The following is a 15,246-nucleotide window of genomic DNA, read 5'->3' on the forward strand; positions in this document are numbered from 1 at the left end:
CCACGGCCGGACCCAAAAAATAAATAAATAAACACATCTGTGATCAGCTGGTTTTCAACAAGAGTGGAACTTAATGAGAAAAGAATCTCTTCAAAAAGTGGTGCTGGAACAATTGGATATGCATATGTGCAAAAGAGTTAAGTTGAATCTGTGTGTCACTATGATACAGTAAGAAATCTGTTTTCATCATGTCCCAATTTCTGGCTGGCATGCTTCTAAGTGGTAGGTACTGTCTCTGTACTAATAAGGTCAATACTGGGGATTCAGGACGGGATAGTTGCCAAAGTCTGTGAATTAACTACTCATGTCTAGGTATTTTAGCTTTAACTCAGAGAAATGCAACAAATAGGACTGTCATGGGATTGTATTATTTATGTAAAACATTTGCAACAATACCAAGCACATTTTTAAGTGCAAAAAAGTATGGCTTATTGTGTAACATACCTAAAATACTATTATATCTTTCTTTTAAGTATTAAGAGTTGACATTAGTCCTACACTATTTAAAGTCAAAGTTAATAGGACTTTGTATAGAAAGCCTTAGAAAAGGCTTATTCAAGAAGTCACTTCTCTTACTTTATGAAATGTTCTGCTGCAATTTTTTAATAGGAATGATGAAAAACAATTTGTCTCTTTTTTGTATCTTTTCTAGATTGAAATATTTAGAAGCAGAACAGAGTTCATTTACTGATCCATTTGTTGCATGAAGTAAAAGATGGCACAATACATTCCAACACTGAGAGAAGTTTATTTTCTTTTAGTGTCAAAAAAAACAAATTTAAATTCACCACCAATATCACCAAAAGACAAATACCATTTCCACAATTTAGAGTATTACCAAAACACAAGACCCATAAGAAATGATATCCAAATTCTGATGACAGCAGGTGCCAAATGAAGTATTTAATAGACTCTTCTACTGATCAGTACTGATCAGTAAAACGGAAAGCTTTGGCTTCTGCCATGTTATACAGGTGGTTCTGTATATGTTTAGTGCGTCTGGCTTCTAGTCGGAGCTGTCTAGCTCTCTCTTTGACAGCTTGTTGCTCTGCTATTTTTTCTATCCGTTTCCTTCTGAGCCATCTGTAGGAAAAGGCACTTGGTGAGTATAACCTAAATACATTTTTCATGCTATAAAGTTAGGAAACTGACTATTTTTTACATTAAAATACCATAACAAATTATTAAAGTAGCAACTGAAAATTTTAAAGCATATGCCCAAGGCTTACTCAAGAAAACATAATTATATTTGGGAACAAATAATGACATTTTCAATGATTAAACTGCCAACTTATTACTACCAAGCACTAAGCTTCTTACTACTAAGCACAATATTTTTAATGTCTTATAAGTCTATCTTTCTTTTTAAAAGATGGTTTGTAATTAATTATTTGATAAGATTCAAAATAACTTTTTGCAAATAGCTGTATTCTAAACGATTAAATATTCATGTTAAAACACTAATGATGCAAAAAAGCTGCCTTAATCTTCCTAGGAAGAAAACTATAGTGCTCTTGTGCTTTTTAGTGCATGTAATAGTGCTTCCTTAAAATGGGGGGAAAAAAAAGCACCTCAGTTTGAAAGCATAAAATGTGGTAAAGAAGGAATCCACACTCCAAATACCCAAGTCTATAAATCTTGCTTAGTTATAATACCATAAAAACTATATACCCATAAATCTGGTAATATATCTTATCTGGTATATATAATTGTATAGGTATGGAGAGAGAGACTTTTTTTCAGAAATAAGTCTAAGCAATCAAGTAACAGAAGAAAATCTCATAATTTCCTATGTTCCTGCATTGGCTACAACTCTAACCAACTACCTTTTAGTCAATTATTGATCAGTTGGGGTAAATGTATATGGAATGGATTACTACTGTAGGTACAATATGGTTTCATTTTATATTTTTAAATTATAAATACACATATAGAGGAATATATCAATGACATGAGCTTCAGAGCTAACAGTCATGATTATGATTTATGAGTGATAAAAATGTAACAATTTCCCTTTTCTCCATTGGGCAATTACTGTTTATGTTATAATAAATGGTGGGGGAGGGTAAGTAGACTCAACATTCTCCCCAAGTGGACTCTACATTCTCCCCAAGGCTTACTAAGTCCCAAGTCTCTCTTCTCAAGAGTTAGTGAGATAAAGCAGTTTTGCCAAATAAGTATAAGAGGACAGGTGTTCCTTTGTAAATGTTCTGCTGTTAGCTTACTGTTTAAAAGCCCTTTCTCGGCCTTCGGTGCCTTGCAGGAAGAATAAGCATTCCTCTTGCTTTCTTAGTTCTTCTGATTTTCTTTCTTTCATCTGCTCATCGTGCTTTTTCTTAAGCCACAATCGAAAAGCTAGCTGTGGATCTCTGTTTGCCTGCTGAGGAGAGAAACAAGCTTTGCTTAATTCAGATACACTCAAAGTATCACTATCTCACAGTACTGACAAATTTGTGAAATTTTATAAACACTCAATCTCAAAAAAATGCCATTTGAGGCCCTGCCTATGAAACTTCACAAGAATGCCTTGCTTGTGAATTTTTCAAAACCCTAAATACATAGCCTAACTGCAGGCTATGTATCCAAATCAATGTATCACCCTAAAGTGGACAGTACTGGTTACACTGCTGTCAGAAAATTCAAGCTTGAACCTACTGCTGTCTAGCTCCTGTCAAATGTCTTCTTGAAAAGACAGGATCTATCTAGTACAGTGCTTAACTAGCATGTTCCAATATCCTGATTTCAACTTCTAGCATTAAATGTCTTGAGATAATCAATAAATAAAGAAAAGTAGAGAAATGTTGATTTTCCAAGTTGAACTCTCTATTAAGTAAAATAATGTTACACAAAGCTACAAACATGTAAAACCAAGAATTGAAGAGAAGTTGGGGATAGGCAATAAGAATAGAGTTAAGGTCTTTGGAACAGTTCCTAAAGGAGCTCTGGGAAATACAATTAGTAAAGAAACCATTCAACACCTGTGTTCCTTATCTTTTTCTTATAACTTTTTTCCATTTTAAGAGTTATCAGTCAGAACCTACTTAATTGCTAAGCCCATCTTCATACTGTGGTTACTTCTCAGTAGTGGCTGAATTTCACCTGTAATCCTAGCATGCCAGGAAGCTGTGTCAGGAGGATCATAAATTTGAAGCCAGCCTGGGCTACAAAACAAGAGCCTGTCTCAAAAAAAAAAAAAAAGAGCAAATAACACTAATTATTGCTGTGAACGGTAGGTATAAAGGTTAGTGTTCTGATAAAGTTGAACAGCCCAGAGCATTTCACCTAAGAACAGCCTGCAGGAGTAGCTCACTTCTTAGTCCCTCAGAGTTCTTGATGGATACATCTGTAAAGAACTTCCTAACACTAAAAAATGTTAGAAAGGATCTGGTTTGGAGAAATAAAAGAGAAGAGGAGACAAACTAGGGCTCTTTCATCTTAGAAAACCATGACATGACAGTGTGTGGCTAAAAGGAAAGGATACACTTGCCCCCCACACAAGCTCTACCACACAGAAGAACTTCTCCAGCTTGCACTTTCTCTCATCTGTAACTTAGATTGCCAAGCATGCTCCATTCTAATTTATATGATGCATCTGTTCAGTATCTTGGCTACACAAGTGACCTGTAGGGAGAGAATCCCTGGATCTGAAGGATCAGTGCTGAACTTAATTGTCTAGAGATAACTGAAGATGACTGAGAAGTGTACAACCTGAGATTCAGAGAGGATTCAAGGAACAGGAATGTTCATTCATTAATTCCATAGATTTAGAGTATTTTCTACACAGGAGGCACGTAAGCACTGTATTGTGTCAATGATTAAAAATAAGGGTCCTTTTTCTCTGCCTGCAGTGTACACTACAGGATGTCACCTCATATGAGGTCATTTAAGTTACATTTAAATTTTAAACTTTACTATCAATTAAGTAAGTTGCTGCATTCCTGGCTAGACTGGGAGATATTGTAAGAACTAATAGCAAATCTCAACTATGGGTAGGATTGATGGGAATACATTGAAAACATCCCTCCCTCTTTATAAAAAAGTTCAAAACAATAATTACAAACATAAAATGTGAATTTAAAAGTAATTACTAGCCGGGCACAGGTGTCTCACACCTGTCATCCTAGCTACTCAGGCTGAGACCTGAAGATTGCGGTTCAAAGCCAGCCTGGACAGGAAAGTCCTGAGATTCTTATCTCCAAGAAAAACCACTAGAAAACCGGAAGTGGCGCCATGGCTCAAGCAGTAGAGCGCTCTCCTTAAGCTGAAGAGCTGAGGGACAGCGCCCAGGCCCAGAGTTCAAGCCCCATAACCAAAAAAAAAAAAAGCAATTACTAACAGATTAAACTTTTTGATTACAAAATAAAAATGTCTTTGAATTGTGATATTCTACCATCCATACATCCAGTCACTCACTCACTCACACACACACACACACACACACACACTCACAAACACCTCATTTGGCTCTATTAAAGCTAGTAATCTAACAACTTCTGGATCAGTGTTCCTCTCCAGCCTATTCCTAAGTAGTATTTATGGTTAACAAGGACCCATTCGACGCCAGCCTCCCGGATCTCTGGCTGTGCTCCTGTGCGGTAACTCTCCCCTGGCCACGTGCTGCCCTGGTCTATAGCCACATAGGCGACTCCACAAGCCACTCTATCTCTGCAGTCACTCATCTACCTCCTATCTCCAGCCCCAAACTCGCTGATTACAAGACAGATTCTCCAGTTAATCTTCAACATCCTCACCTGAATCTTTCATAGGTACAGGAAAACTCAACAGCTTACTAACTGCCCTGATAATGTCCCCAAACTAGTGTCTTATATACTACCCCAGGGGACAGCACCGCCAGCCCCAAAACTGCTCAGAAGGAAACCCAACATACTCTTCTTTATCTCACACACTTTACATAACCAATTACTAAAGCGCATCTCAAATCCCTTTATCCACTGCCACAACCCTAACCTAAGTGGCTGTCACCTCTCACTGGAGCTAGTACATCCGGTTCCTGTTATCTGCTCTGGACCTTTCTAATTCGTAGCAGACACAAAGGCAACACTGTGGAAATACATCCTGGAAGTGCTGTATCTGTGCTTTACGGAGGTCCTGGCTTCTGGCAGCTCCATCAAATAAAAATGCACAGTACAGCGTGTGCACCACATGATTCTGCTCATGTTCTAAATCCTCGCACACTCATCAAGCAGTAACTGGTCTCAGGACATTCCCACGTGTTCTCTTGACCTGAAGAAACTGCTCCAATTCTTGGCCTAATTTCTGCTGCTCCTACTTTCACTGACTTATAAAAACTTTTCCTGAACTATTAAAATACATGTTTCCCTTGTTTATGATTTCTCATAGCTTATTTTGCATGGAATTCAACAATATTTCTAATTTTAAAAATTAAATCTTTACTATATGAGCTCTGATGACAGGGGCCTTCATACTGTCTTGTCTGTGAATCAGCACTCATCACACGCCAAATGCAAAGTTTAATAAATGGTTTTGAAGTACAACCTTCCTGTCCCAACATTCCAAGCAGTTGGGATTACAAATATGTACCACCGTGTTTTGTTTTGTTTTGTGGCTGTGTAGCTAACAAAAGTATAGCTACCTCATTCCAAGATTTTAAAAGCTAAAAGCTTCTACAAACTATGTATAAAAATTACCAATAATTTGTCTATTACTTTAAATTATTTTAAAAAACTGAATACACAATAAAAAATTCAGAGAAGATTTTTCACATTTCATAAGAAGAACAACTAACTTTCCTGGTTCATTCACCCTCCATAAAAAAGAATGTGTGGAGTGTTTTTCTGCAGTGCTACCTTGTTACCCTACAGGGTGACTCAACTCTGACCTCGCCTGGAGTGAACATCAGTCTCAGAGAGCGTCAGTTTCCACTATAAGAGCCCGTCTCCCAAGGCTGCCCTCACCTCAGACGCCAACTGAAAGTCTCAGATTGTGACCGGGGCTTCTGATTAACCAACTATAAATCTGGGTACTAACGCAACTCATAGACTAAAGGAAACACACGTATCTATTCACTACGTTAATAAAGAATGTAGTTGGGTTTTGTGTGCGCAACTATATGGTCAATATGAGTAAGCTGGAGGAGGAGAAACATGGGGCCAGAGGCCAGCTTGGGCTACATATCAAGTTCAAGGCCAGCCTGGGCTATATAGCAACAGTCTACTAAACAATAAATAAATATTAAACTTAAAAAATTAAAACCCACCAAACAAAAAGCATACAATAATCCAGGTGTCAGTAACTTTATGCCTGTAAACCTAGCTACTCAGGAGGCTAGGATCTGTGGGTTGAAGTTAAAGTCAGTCCAGGGGAAAATCTGTGAGAGACTGATCTCCAAGTAACCACCCAAAAGCCAGAAGTGGAGCTGTGTGCTCAAGTGGTCCAGTGCAAGACTTCAACACAAACGCTCAAGGACAGCACCTAGGCCCAGACTTCAAGCCCCAAGACTGGCAAGAAAAGGTTGAAAAGGTTGTCATTGGAATATGAGTCTAGAAGAGCTAAGGAAAGAATATAAATTTCTCTTCTCTGTATGTCTGTCTCTGTCTCTATCTCTGTCTCTCTCTCTATTATATATATATATATATATGCATATACCTGTTATATATGCATATAAGTGATATATATGCATATATGTGATTTCTGTATGTATCTAAAGTAAGATTAATCTGTAAGTGTGGAATGAAGGGATATGTATCTATGTCTTATTTGAATATCAAAATTATACCACCTTAAGCAATGAATTAGCCACTTTCCATTTTTTTGTGCTAAGGGACTTCTGAATGATATGAGGATCATTTGGTTTTTACAGGGCTCCTTAGAAATTAAAAATTCACCTGCATTTGACATCTTTTGCAGGGACCTCTTATACGTTCTACATTCAAAGATTCTTAGTCTGATATTAAGACTCTTCTGTAAAGAAGATCCACTTTAATATATATATGAACTTGCTTATCATCTGGACATTCTACTTACTCTGTTGTTCATGTATTCAATTTGCTTTGCTCGCTGAATTCTTCGCATTTCTAGAACCTGCTCTCTCTTCTTTTGCAACCACGCTTTAAACACCATGTCATTCTCTTTTTTCTTTTCTTTCTCTTCTTCTATTTTCCGTTGTTCTTCCTGGAAGAAAGAATATGAAAATACACTCATAAAAATTAATGAAATTATGTATCTGTTCAACCTATTTTGAGGTATCAAATCAGAATCTCTGCCCCTGGAACTGTGCGTGCATCTTGGGAATAACAGGGCCTCAGGGAAGAGGAAGACGGAAGCTGGCACGCCACGTTGCACAGCTGCTCTCACACCAAACCACGCTCAGGACTTGTGGCACCGCAGATTTGCTTAGCCTCACATTGTGACAAATATGCCATGGGTACTGCTGGGCACAAAACACAGGCAGGAGCCAGAGGCCAGCTGCAGTTGGTGAGCACCGCGCGGTGGCTGAGATCTCACAACCAGACTGGCAGCTCCACTGGGGATTTCCCAACCAATGGCACCCTGGAAACCCTGTCTACTGGCACAGCTCGGCCCCTCACCCCAATGCATCTTGGAAATCTGGTTGAGAAGCTACTTATTCTCAGCAAAGCCAAAGCTCAGCACGGTGCTGCTGGTCCCTGTGAAGTGGCAGAGCTGGAGATGTGGAGAACGCCAGGCCTCAGGTGAGGAGTGAAACCCATTGAAATCCATGGAGTCCACTGACCTACACATACCCTAAATCAAATCCCTGAAATCATGGACCTATAACTACACTTGGTGCCTATTCCATCCAACAACTATGTGCCTTTTTTCCACATGACGTGTAATTTTCACCTATCTTCTATCAAAATTACTTTCAATGACCACTTAATTCTGAGTCTTCACCCTTAAAATGAGAGGACCAAGTGATGTTCTCGCTGAGATCCCTCTTACTCTAAAACAGATCATTCCACTATGCTTTGTGACGGTTACAAGAAAGGCATAGGTAATAAGTCATATAGTTAATCATTTATACATTAGTAACACTTAACCATTCGATTTCACAATAGAAAAACAAAGCAAGCAACCTCAAACACTTTTGAAGAAGCATTTCTATTACATTCCAAAAATACAACGTCTACTTTCATTCTTACCTCTCTCTTGAGCTTCTCTCTCCTTTGTTCTAGTTGTTTTTGGAGTTCTTTCTGTCGAGGGGAAAGGCAGTAGGTCGAGGTCACTGGAGATATATTGGCGGATTGTGTCCGGTGGGATTTCCTGCTTCCTTTATTTCGATCTAAGTTGGCAGCAGAGCTGGGACGAGCTTTGGGGTTGGATGGTGGCTGAGGAACGTAAGCCAATGGCTCTCCTGGTGATGAGTGAGTGATCGCATGACTCTTTCCTGAAGTTTCATCTTTCTTCACACCACTGGCAGATGAATTAGGAGATCTGGGTAGCAACTGCGGAGGCTCATTTTCTATACTACTGGCATTATTAATGGGAGGCAAAAACCCTTGGCTCTCAATGTCCTGCAAATTCACAAGTTCAAACTTCCCATCTCTCTCTATCAGTATCTTCCCATCCCTGTTTTCTTCACAGCTTCTGTCAGGAAGTGACAAGATCACGTTTTCTTGTTCTAATTCATTGGAAATATATAACTGTGACAGTTTTCCAGACATATTATTCTCATTTTCAAAAGAATTTTTATAAGTATCATTGTTATCAAGGGGAGGAACTTCCAGATCAACTAATTTGTCTTTGAATTTAAGTTTTCGCTCCCTTTTACTACTTATGGGTTCTTGATTCTGTAGAATATTGTTGGCTTGTATAATTTTCTCCATAATATATCTCTTTACTTCCTCATCTTCATCTTCTTCATGGTCTTTTTGGTTTTCCGGCTTGGAATCCTGAGAAGAGTTTTCACTATCTGAGTCTGATAGGGGATCTAAAGGCTGGATACTTGGTACAGAAATGAAGTCATTTCTTCGTGCAGAAGCCTCATCCTTAACAGATGTGTCAGAATCTGAAAGCTGCTGGGTATGTTCTTTTTCAGTGTCACTCTCCTTCAATTCCTGGTTAATATCCTCTTCCTGCTTACAACTCACCTTAAATAAAAGATAGTATTTTTTTTCAGTAAAATCAAGGTTCTGTTCATTTTTATCTGAACAATACAAAATGGATGATCTTTCCTATTTGTGTGATTTGTTTTGAACAGGAAATTCGAATTGACTCTTGCTCAGACTTCAATCCTAATATTCAAATACATATTTATGAACAGTGTAAGAGAAAAATATACAGCGGCTAGAGCCATACTTCGAGGCCAACACAACATTATTTTAATATTACGGCCTCTGTAATAATTTTAATTTTTTTACATTTTTGGAAAAAATTTTGAAACATTACCTGCTTGCAAGATTTGCATGCTTAAAAAACACTCTGTACAACACAATAATAACAATAGTTATCTTTTTAAAGAAAATAAGAATCCGGAAGCAAAACAACAACAACAAAATCTTTCCCCCCAGGCTATTATTAGATAAAGTCCTTTAGTTGTGTCCTACTCATGGCTGCTAGTATCTACAGAACACATATTCAAATTCCAAAGCTATGTTACCTCTATGTCAAATGTTCCTTTCTCACCTCCACCGGACATATAAATAATCCAGACTAACTACCTTAGTTAGCCCTACATGTCTGCAATTTCATGTAAAGGCTTCTGTCAGCTCTCCCCTTGATTATACATACCTCTTCCCTTACCAAAAGTTTAACCATCAGAGCATGTGTTTTTTTCCTCTTTCTCAGACAATTCTTTCCCTCTTACTGCAGCTCTATAGGAATACAACATGCTGATTTCTACTCCTTAAAATTATGTTCCTCTTTTATTTGCTCAACAATCATCTCTTTTGACAACCTGTACTTCCTAACCTGCAAATTATTGTGTGATATCTGATAAGGAAATAAATCTAGTACATTACAATGACTGCCAAATAACTAGAGTTAATATCTTTGCCTTGCAATTCTTTCTTTTCCTTTAAATCTTATTTGATTCTCTGCTTTTTTTCTTCAGTGTCCATAAAATGTCCTTTGGCTTTCATTTCTTTTCCTTCAGCACTTTTTCTTTTAGAAAGAAATCTTCACCTCAACCATTCACTGTTCCCAGCTTGCTAATCTCTTTTTCCCACCAGTAGCAAAAAAAAGTTGCTAGAATCATGCATGGAAATGTGTAGGATTCAAGAAAGCATTTTGTTTTGATTCCTGTGGTATCCCTAGAATAGCCCCTGACCTAGTAGGTAGTCATTATCTTTGCTGAGTGAGTAAAAAAGTAAAACTATGAACCATCACTATTATTACTTCTCTCATTTTATCAGCCAGTACTTCGAATATCTCACACCATTCCACTCTGGAGAACTTTGGTTCAATCTTACCACTCTGGGTAGCTCTGCTGCTATTCATTTTTATTAGTTTTCTGTTAAGATGCATAAAACTCCCTTTTAAAAGCTGTTTTAGAAGAAATCTGCATTTTTTATTCTGTTGCCATCTTCAAATCTTATCTACCCCATTTTTCTTTTCCATCATATAAAAAAGCAAGATGGAGGTAAGAGAAGGTTTTAAAAGCTAACACCTTTATTTCCCCATATATTTTCCTTAACTCCATTATATCTGGCCTCTTCTGTAATAATAATAATGATGACTCTTATCACTCTAAAATCACTTTTCAATATCCCAGTCTAACTCCATTTCCTCATTACGTCTCCATTTATTGACACTAATGCACATGCATATCATATAAGAACACACATACACACTATATACGTGAAGAGAGAAAGGACCTACCATGAGCCAGGAACTGGTTAAGTTCCTGGATTTTCCTTCTATATCACTTATTAATAGCATATTATCCTGAGAGCTTTTTCCCTAGAAGTATCTTACAAACTCACAATGACACTTTAATTCTTTCTCTGTATCCATTCCTCTGGAGGGCTTATTCCGTCTTAAATTTTCACTCCCAGATGAAAGGTTAAGATTTTTTAAAGAATTTGCTTCATTTTGAATTTATATCAAAATACTCCCATGATTGTCCTCAAGTTCACAGAAAACAGGAATCAACTATTTGTTTTTATTTTGATGCAATACATCATGATCTTATTAGATTGCACTTTTGTAATCACTCTAAATGCCATTTGTCATCTATATATACGGCTATAATCTATATATACCTCTGTTAGGCTGCCATCATTTTGTTCTTTTTCATTAATTAGCCACTCCAGGTCCTTTTCAAAATCATCTTCATATTCTCCACTTTCTTTTGAATCACTGTCTTTATTGTCATTCATTTTCCGCTTGCTAGAGAATAATGCTGTAAGATTTTAAAAGATAAAGTGTATGTTAAGTTGACTTTAAAGGTGGAATGGAATGTGGAGGTTAATGTTGCAGAAATATATAATATGTAATACTCAGAATAAACATGCATTTTTACATAGCCTAAAAGAAAGACTTGCAATGGCAATGTGTTTCTATAAATGAACATTCCTAACACACACCTACACACATACAAACACACACACACTCTCTCTCTCTCTCCCTGAAACCCTGATCTGTAAGACGATTTTTTAAGCAGATTAGAAGACGGAGACTACGGAAAAGATTTTCCCTCTTTCCCTGCCAAGTTGTAACGCTCTCCCCAAGCTAGTTTTGTTTTATTTTAGTTTTACTTGCATTGTCCCATGTTCAAATAAAAAACAATTATGGAAATTCTCATTGTTTCTCAATCCTTCTAATAACTTAAAGGACATAATTTGAATTTGTTTTAATAAGTAATAACTGATTCTTAATTATAGTGAATGTTGATTTCTACAGAAGTCAAACTTGTTAATCCTAACTATATTTTTATTAAAAGTTTTTTGATAATACTATCACAGAGTGTTGTGACAGTAAATAGGACTATCGTATGAAGTATAACAAATGTTTGTTAAAGTGGTATATAAAAAGAATCAATCTAAAGTTATCGTTAAGTATAGGGAAACCAAAATTAACCTTGCTGATTTGTGTAAAAATTTTCAAACCAATCTTTACCTATAAAGTGTCTGTATGTGTGTGTAAAACTGTATATGTGTTTGTAAAACTTTGACAATCAGTTGTTTAATTCTTACTATATATATATATTTCTTAGTACACACACATATATGTATTTCCACCATAATTTATAAAGAAGGCCTAGGATTATTGCAGTGGGCTTCTAGTTTTCGAGAGAAGGCAAAGTTAAATAGAAGCCATAGATAAAAACATGTACAATTGAAACAACAACATATGCAAAGGACTAATAAAGGAAGAAAAACAACTCAGTCTAAAATTAATTATTCAGCTTAATTATTTTTCAATTGAGTAGCTATCATTTTTAATGTATTAGTTAGACTCCAAGCCCTTCCAGATATATATTTTAAGCTAAATATAAAATGACCTTTCTTTAAAATGTCAAAAATAATGCTTCAAGACTAAGTAAGGGGTTAAGGACAATAAGATGTTGATGTGGAGCCAGGTGTGTTGGTGCATGTTTGTAATCTCAGCACTTGGTCTGGGATTAGCCTGAGTTACATGGAGAGACTCTGTCTCAACATCCTATCTAAAAAAAATTGTGTGTGTCTATGATGGAGGAACCTAAAAAATACTTCAGAATGAGTTTATTTACCAGTAACCCGCTCCAAGACAGGCTAAATCACTTAAGCTGTATGTCTACCTGTCTACAAATATAAAGGCATTATAAAGATTACAGAATAGGTGGGCACCAGTGGCTCACACCTGTAAATCATAGCTACTCAGGAGGCTGAAATCTGAGGATCGCAGTTCAAATCCAACCTGGGCAGGAATGGCCGTGAAATTCTTATCTCCAGTAAACCATTAGAAAACTGGAAGTGGCGCTGTGACTCAAGTGGTGGAGCGCTAACCCTGAGCTGAAGAGCTGAGGGACAGCGCCCAGGCCCAGAGTTCAAGACAAATGACTGACAAAAAAAAATAAAATACAGAATACACTAAAATATATTAGAAAGTTATGATGCTAAGATAACTTCTTGAAATTTTTACTTTAAGGTGTTTTAGTTATATTGCTCTTAAATACTGAGCTCCTCAATATTTCCTTTAATTTTATAATATAATTCTGAACTCATAAATAACTTGCTTAAGACTTGATAAGTATGCTCTATTTACTTCACCCAAGTGAAGACTTAAGTTTAAAACTGAAACACAGAATCAATATAATAAAAATACAATGATTACTCATTAAACATTAGGTATTATAAGTTAATGGAAAAAACTACTTAAAGTAAACTGAGAAGTACATGAATGTACTTCTAAATGAGTGTAATTGGATTCCTGTAATATAAGAAAAGTCTCAAGACTGCTTTTCAAGTAAACAAAGAATGTAAATCATAACTTCTTGTTACCAGGTCCTTTAAGCCGTTTTCAAACGTGCCACAAGATATTCAGCCTCTTCAATTGCTTTCATCTTCGTCCCCAGAATACTAGCCATACGTACATAGCAAGCTACAACAAAGTTACATCTCACACGAGCCAAATTACCTACATTTATTTCCTATTTTATTAGTGAGTACCAAATATTTAGATATCAACATTTATCACTTGTGAAAATCCATGTAAATGATGTTCTTAATAGAGAATTGCAATAACAAACTATAATTCCTTCTTCTTAGACCAGATCCACTTTCTTAATGGGAAATTGCAATAACAAACTATAATTAACTCCTTCTTTTTAAGTGTCTAAAAACTCCAGTGTGGCCAGGAGACTTTCAGGTCTTCTGCCACAGTGGAGGTCCTGTGTACACCTGATTTTCATAGCTGTCTTCGTAAGACAGCCTTTTTGTACATGTTGCTTTCTAATACAAGCCACTGAAAGAACTCCTTTTTAATATAAAATAGGCACTTAAGCAAAAATATATAAAGTGCCTAAAAGTCCATAACATTAAGAAAGCATCCTTCCTGCTGCTTCCTGCTACACTCTGATTTCATCAATGACTATATACATATCATCTATATATGTATAATACATATATACATATACTCACCTGTATATGTATTATATATACATATAATCATCTATATGTGTATAATGCAAATATGCATACATATCTATATATAATACATATACATATATATATCATCCCTTTATATAATACATATACACATATATATCATCTCTACATATAAAACATATATAGCATCTATATATCACACACATATATATACCATCTATAACACACACACATAGATATCTATAATACACACATAGATACATCATCTATCTGTAACACATATACAGATATCTATAACATACATAGATACATCATCTATCTATCACACATAGATATCATCTATAACACACACAGATATGTCATCTATCTATAACATACACACAGATATCATCTATAATACACATGGATATGTCATCTATCTATAACACATACACAGATATCATCTATAACACACCCAGATACTTCATCTATCTATAATACACATAGATATCTTCTATAACACACATGAATATGTCATCTATAACACAGATATCATCTATAACACACAGATACGTCATCTATCACACACAGATATCATCCATCACACACACGGATATGTCATCTAGCACACACAGATATCTATCAGACACACGGATACGTCATATGTCTATCACACACAGATATCATCTATCTATCAAACATGGATACATCATCTATCACACACACACATAGATATCATCTATCTATCACACACACAGATATCTATCATACACACGGATATGTCATCTATCACACACACACACGGATATTATCTATCACAGACACAGATATCATCTATCACACACACACATAGATATCTATCACACACACAGATATCATCTATCACACACATAGATATCATCTATCTCACACACACAGATATCTATCACACACACGGATACGTCATCTATCTATCACACACACAGATATCATCTATCACACACACGGATATGTCATCTATCACACACACACACACATGGATATCATCTATCTATCACAGACACAGATATCATCTATCACAGACACAGATATCATCTATCACACACATAGATATCTATCACACACACATAGATATCTATCACACACACACAGATATCTATCACACACACATAGATATCTATCACATACACAGATATCATCTATCACACTCACACATAAATATCATCTATCACACACACAGATATCATCTATCACACACACA

General features: G+C 36.2%; 1 protein-coding gene across 3 annotated transcripts in view; it reads right to left on the reverse strand.

Annotated features, from left to right (window-relative positions):
• Positions 1-724: 724 nt before the first annotated feature.
• Positions 725-15,246, reverse strand: part of Ccdc181 (coiled-coil domain containing 181) — a 26,661-nt gene continuing 12,139 nt past the window's right edge. For 2 of the 3 annotated variants that reach the window (XM_013015784.1, XM_013015782.1), the window contains 5 exons: positions 11,202-11,341; positions 8,142-9,089; positions 7,006-7,152; positions 2,226-2,380; positions 725-1,083 (listed from right to left, as the gene is read on the reverse strand). In XM_013015784.1, coding sequence (XP_012871238.1) covers positions 924-1,083; positions 2,226-2,380; positions 7,006-7,152; positions 8,142-9,089; positions 11,202-11,318 — 1,527 coding nt within the window. In that variant the 5' untranslated portion in view covers positions 11,319-11,341 and the 3' untranslated portion in view covers positions 725-923. The remainder of the gene's footprint in view (positions 1,084-2,225; positions 2,381-7,005; positions 7,153-8,141; positions 9,090-11,201; positions 11,342-15,246) is intronic. The other variant, XM_013015783.1, reaches the window with a different exon arrangement.

Source organism: Dipodomys ordii, unplaced genomic scaffold (assembly GCF_000151885.1).
Source record: "Dipodomys ordii isolate 6190 unplaced genomic scaffold, Dord_2.0 Scaffold27, whole genome shotgun sequence".
Taxonomy (NCBI): Eukaryota; Metazoa; Chordata; class Mammalia; order Rodentia; family Heteromyidae; genus Dipodomys; species Dipodomys ordii.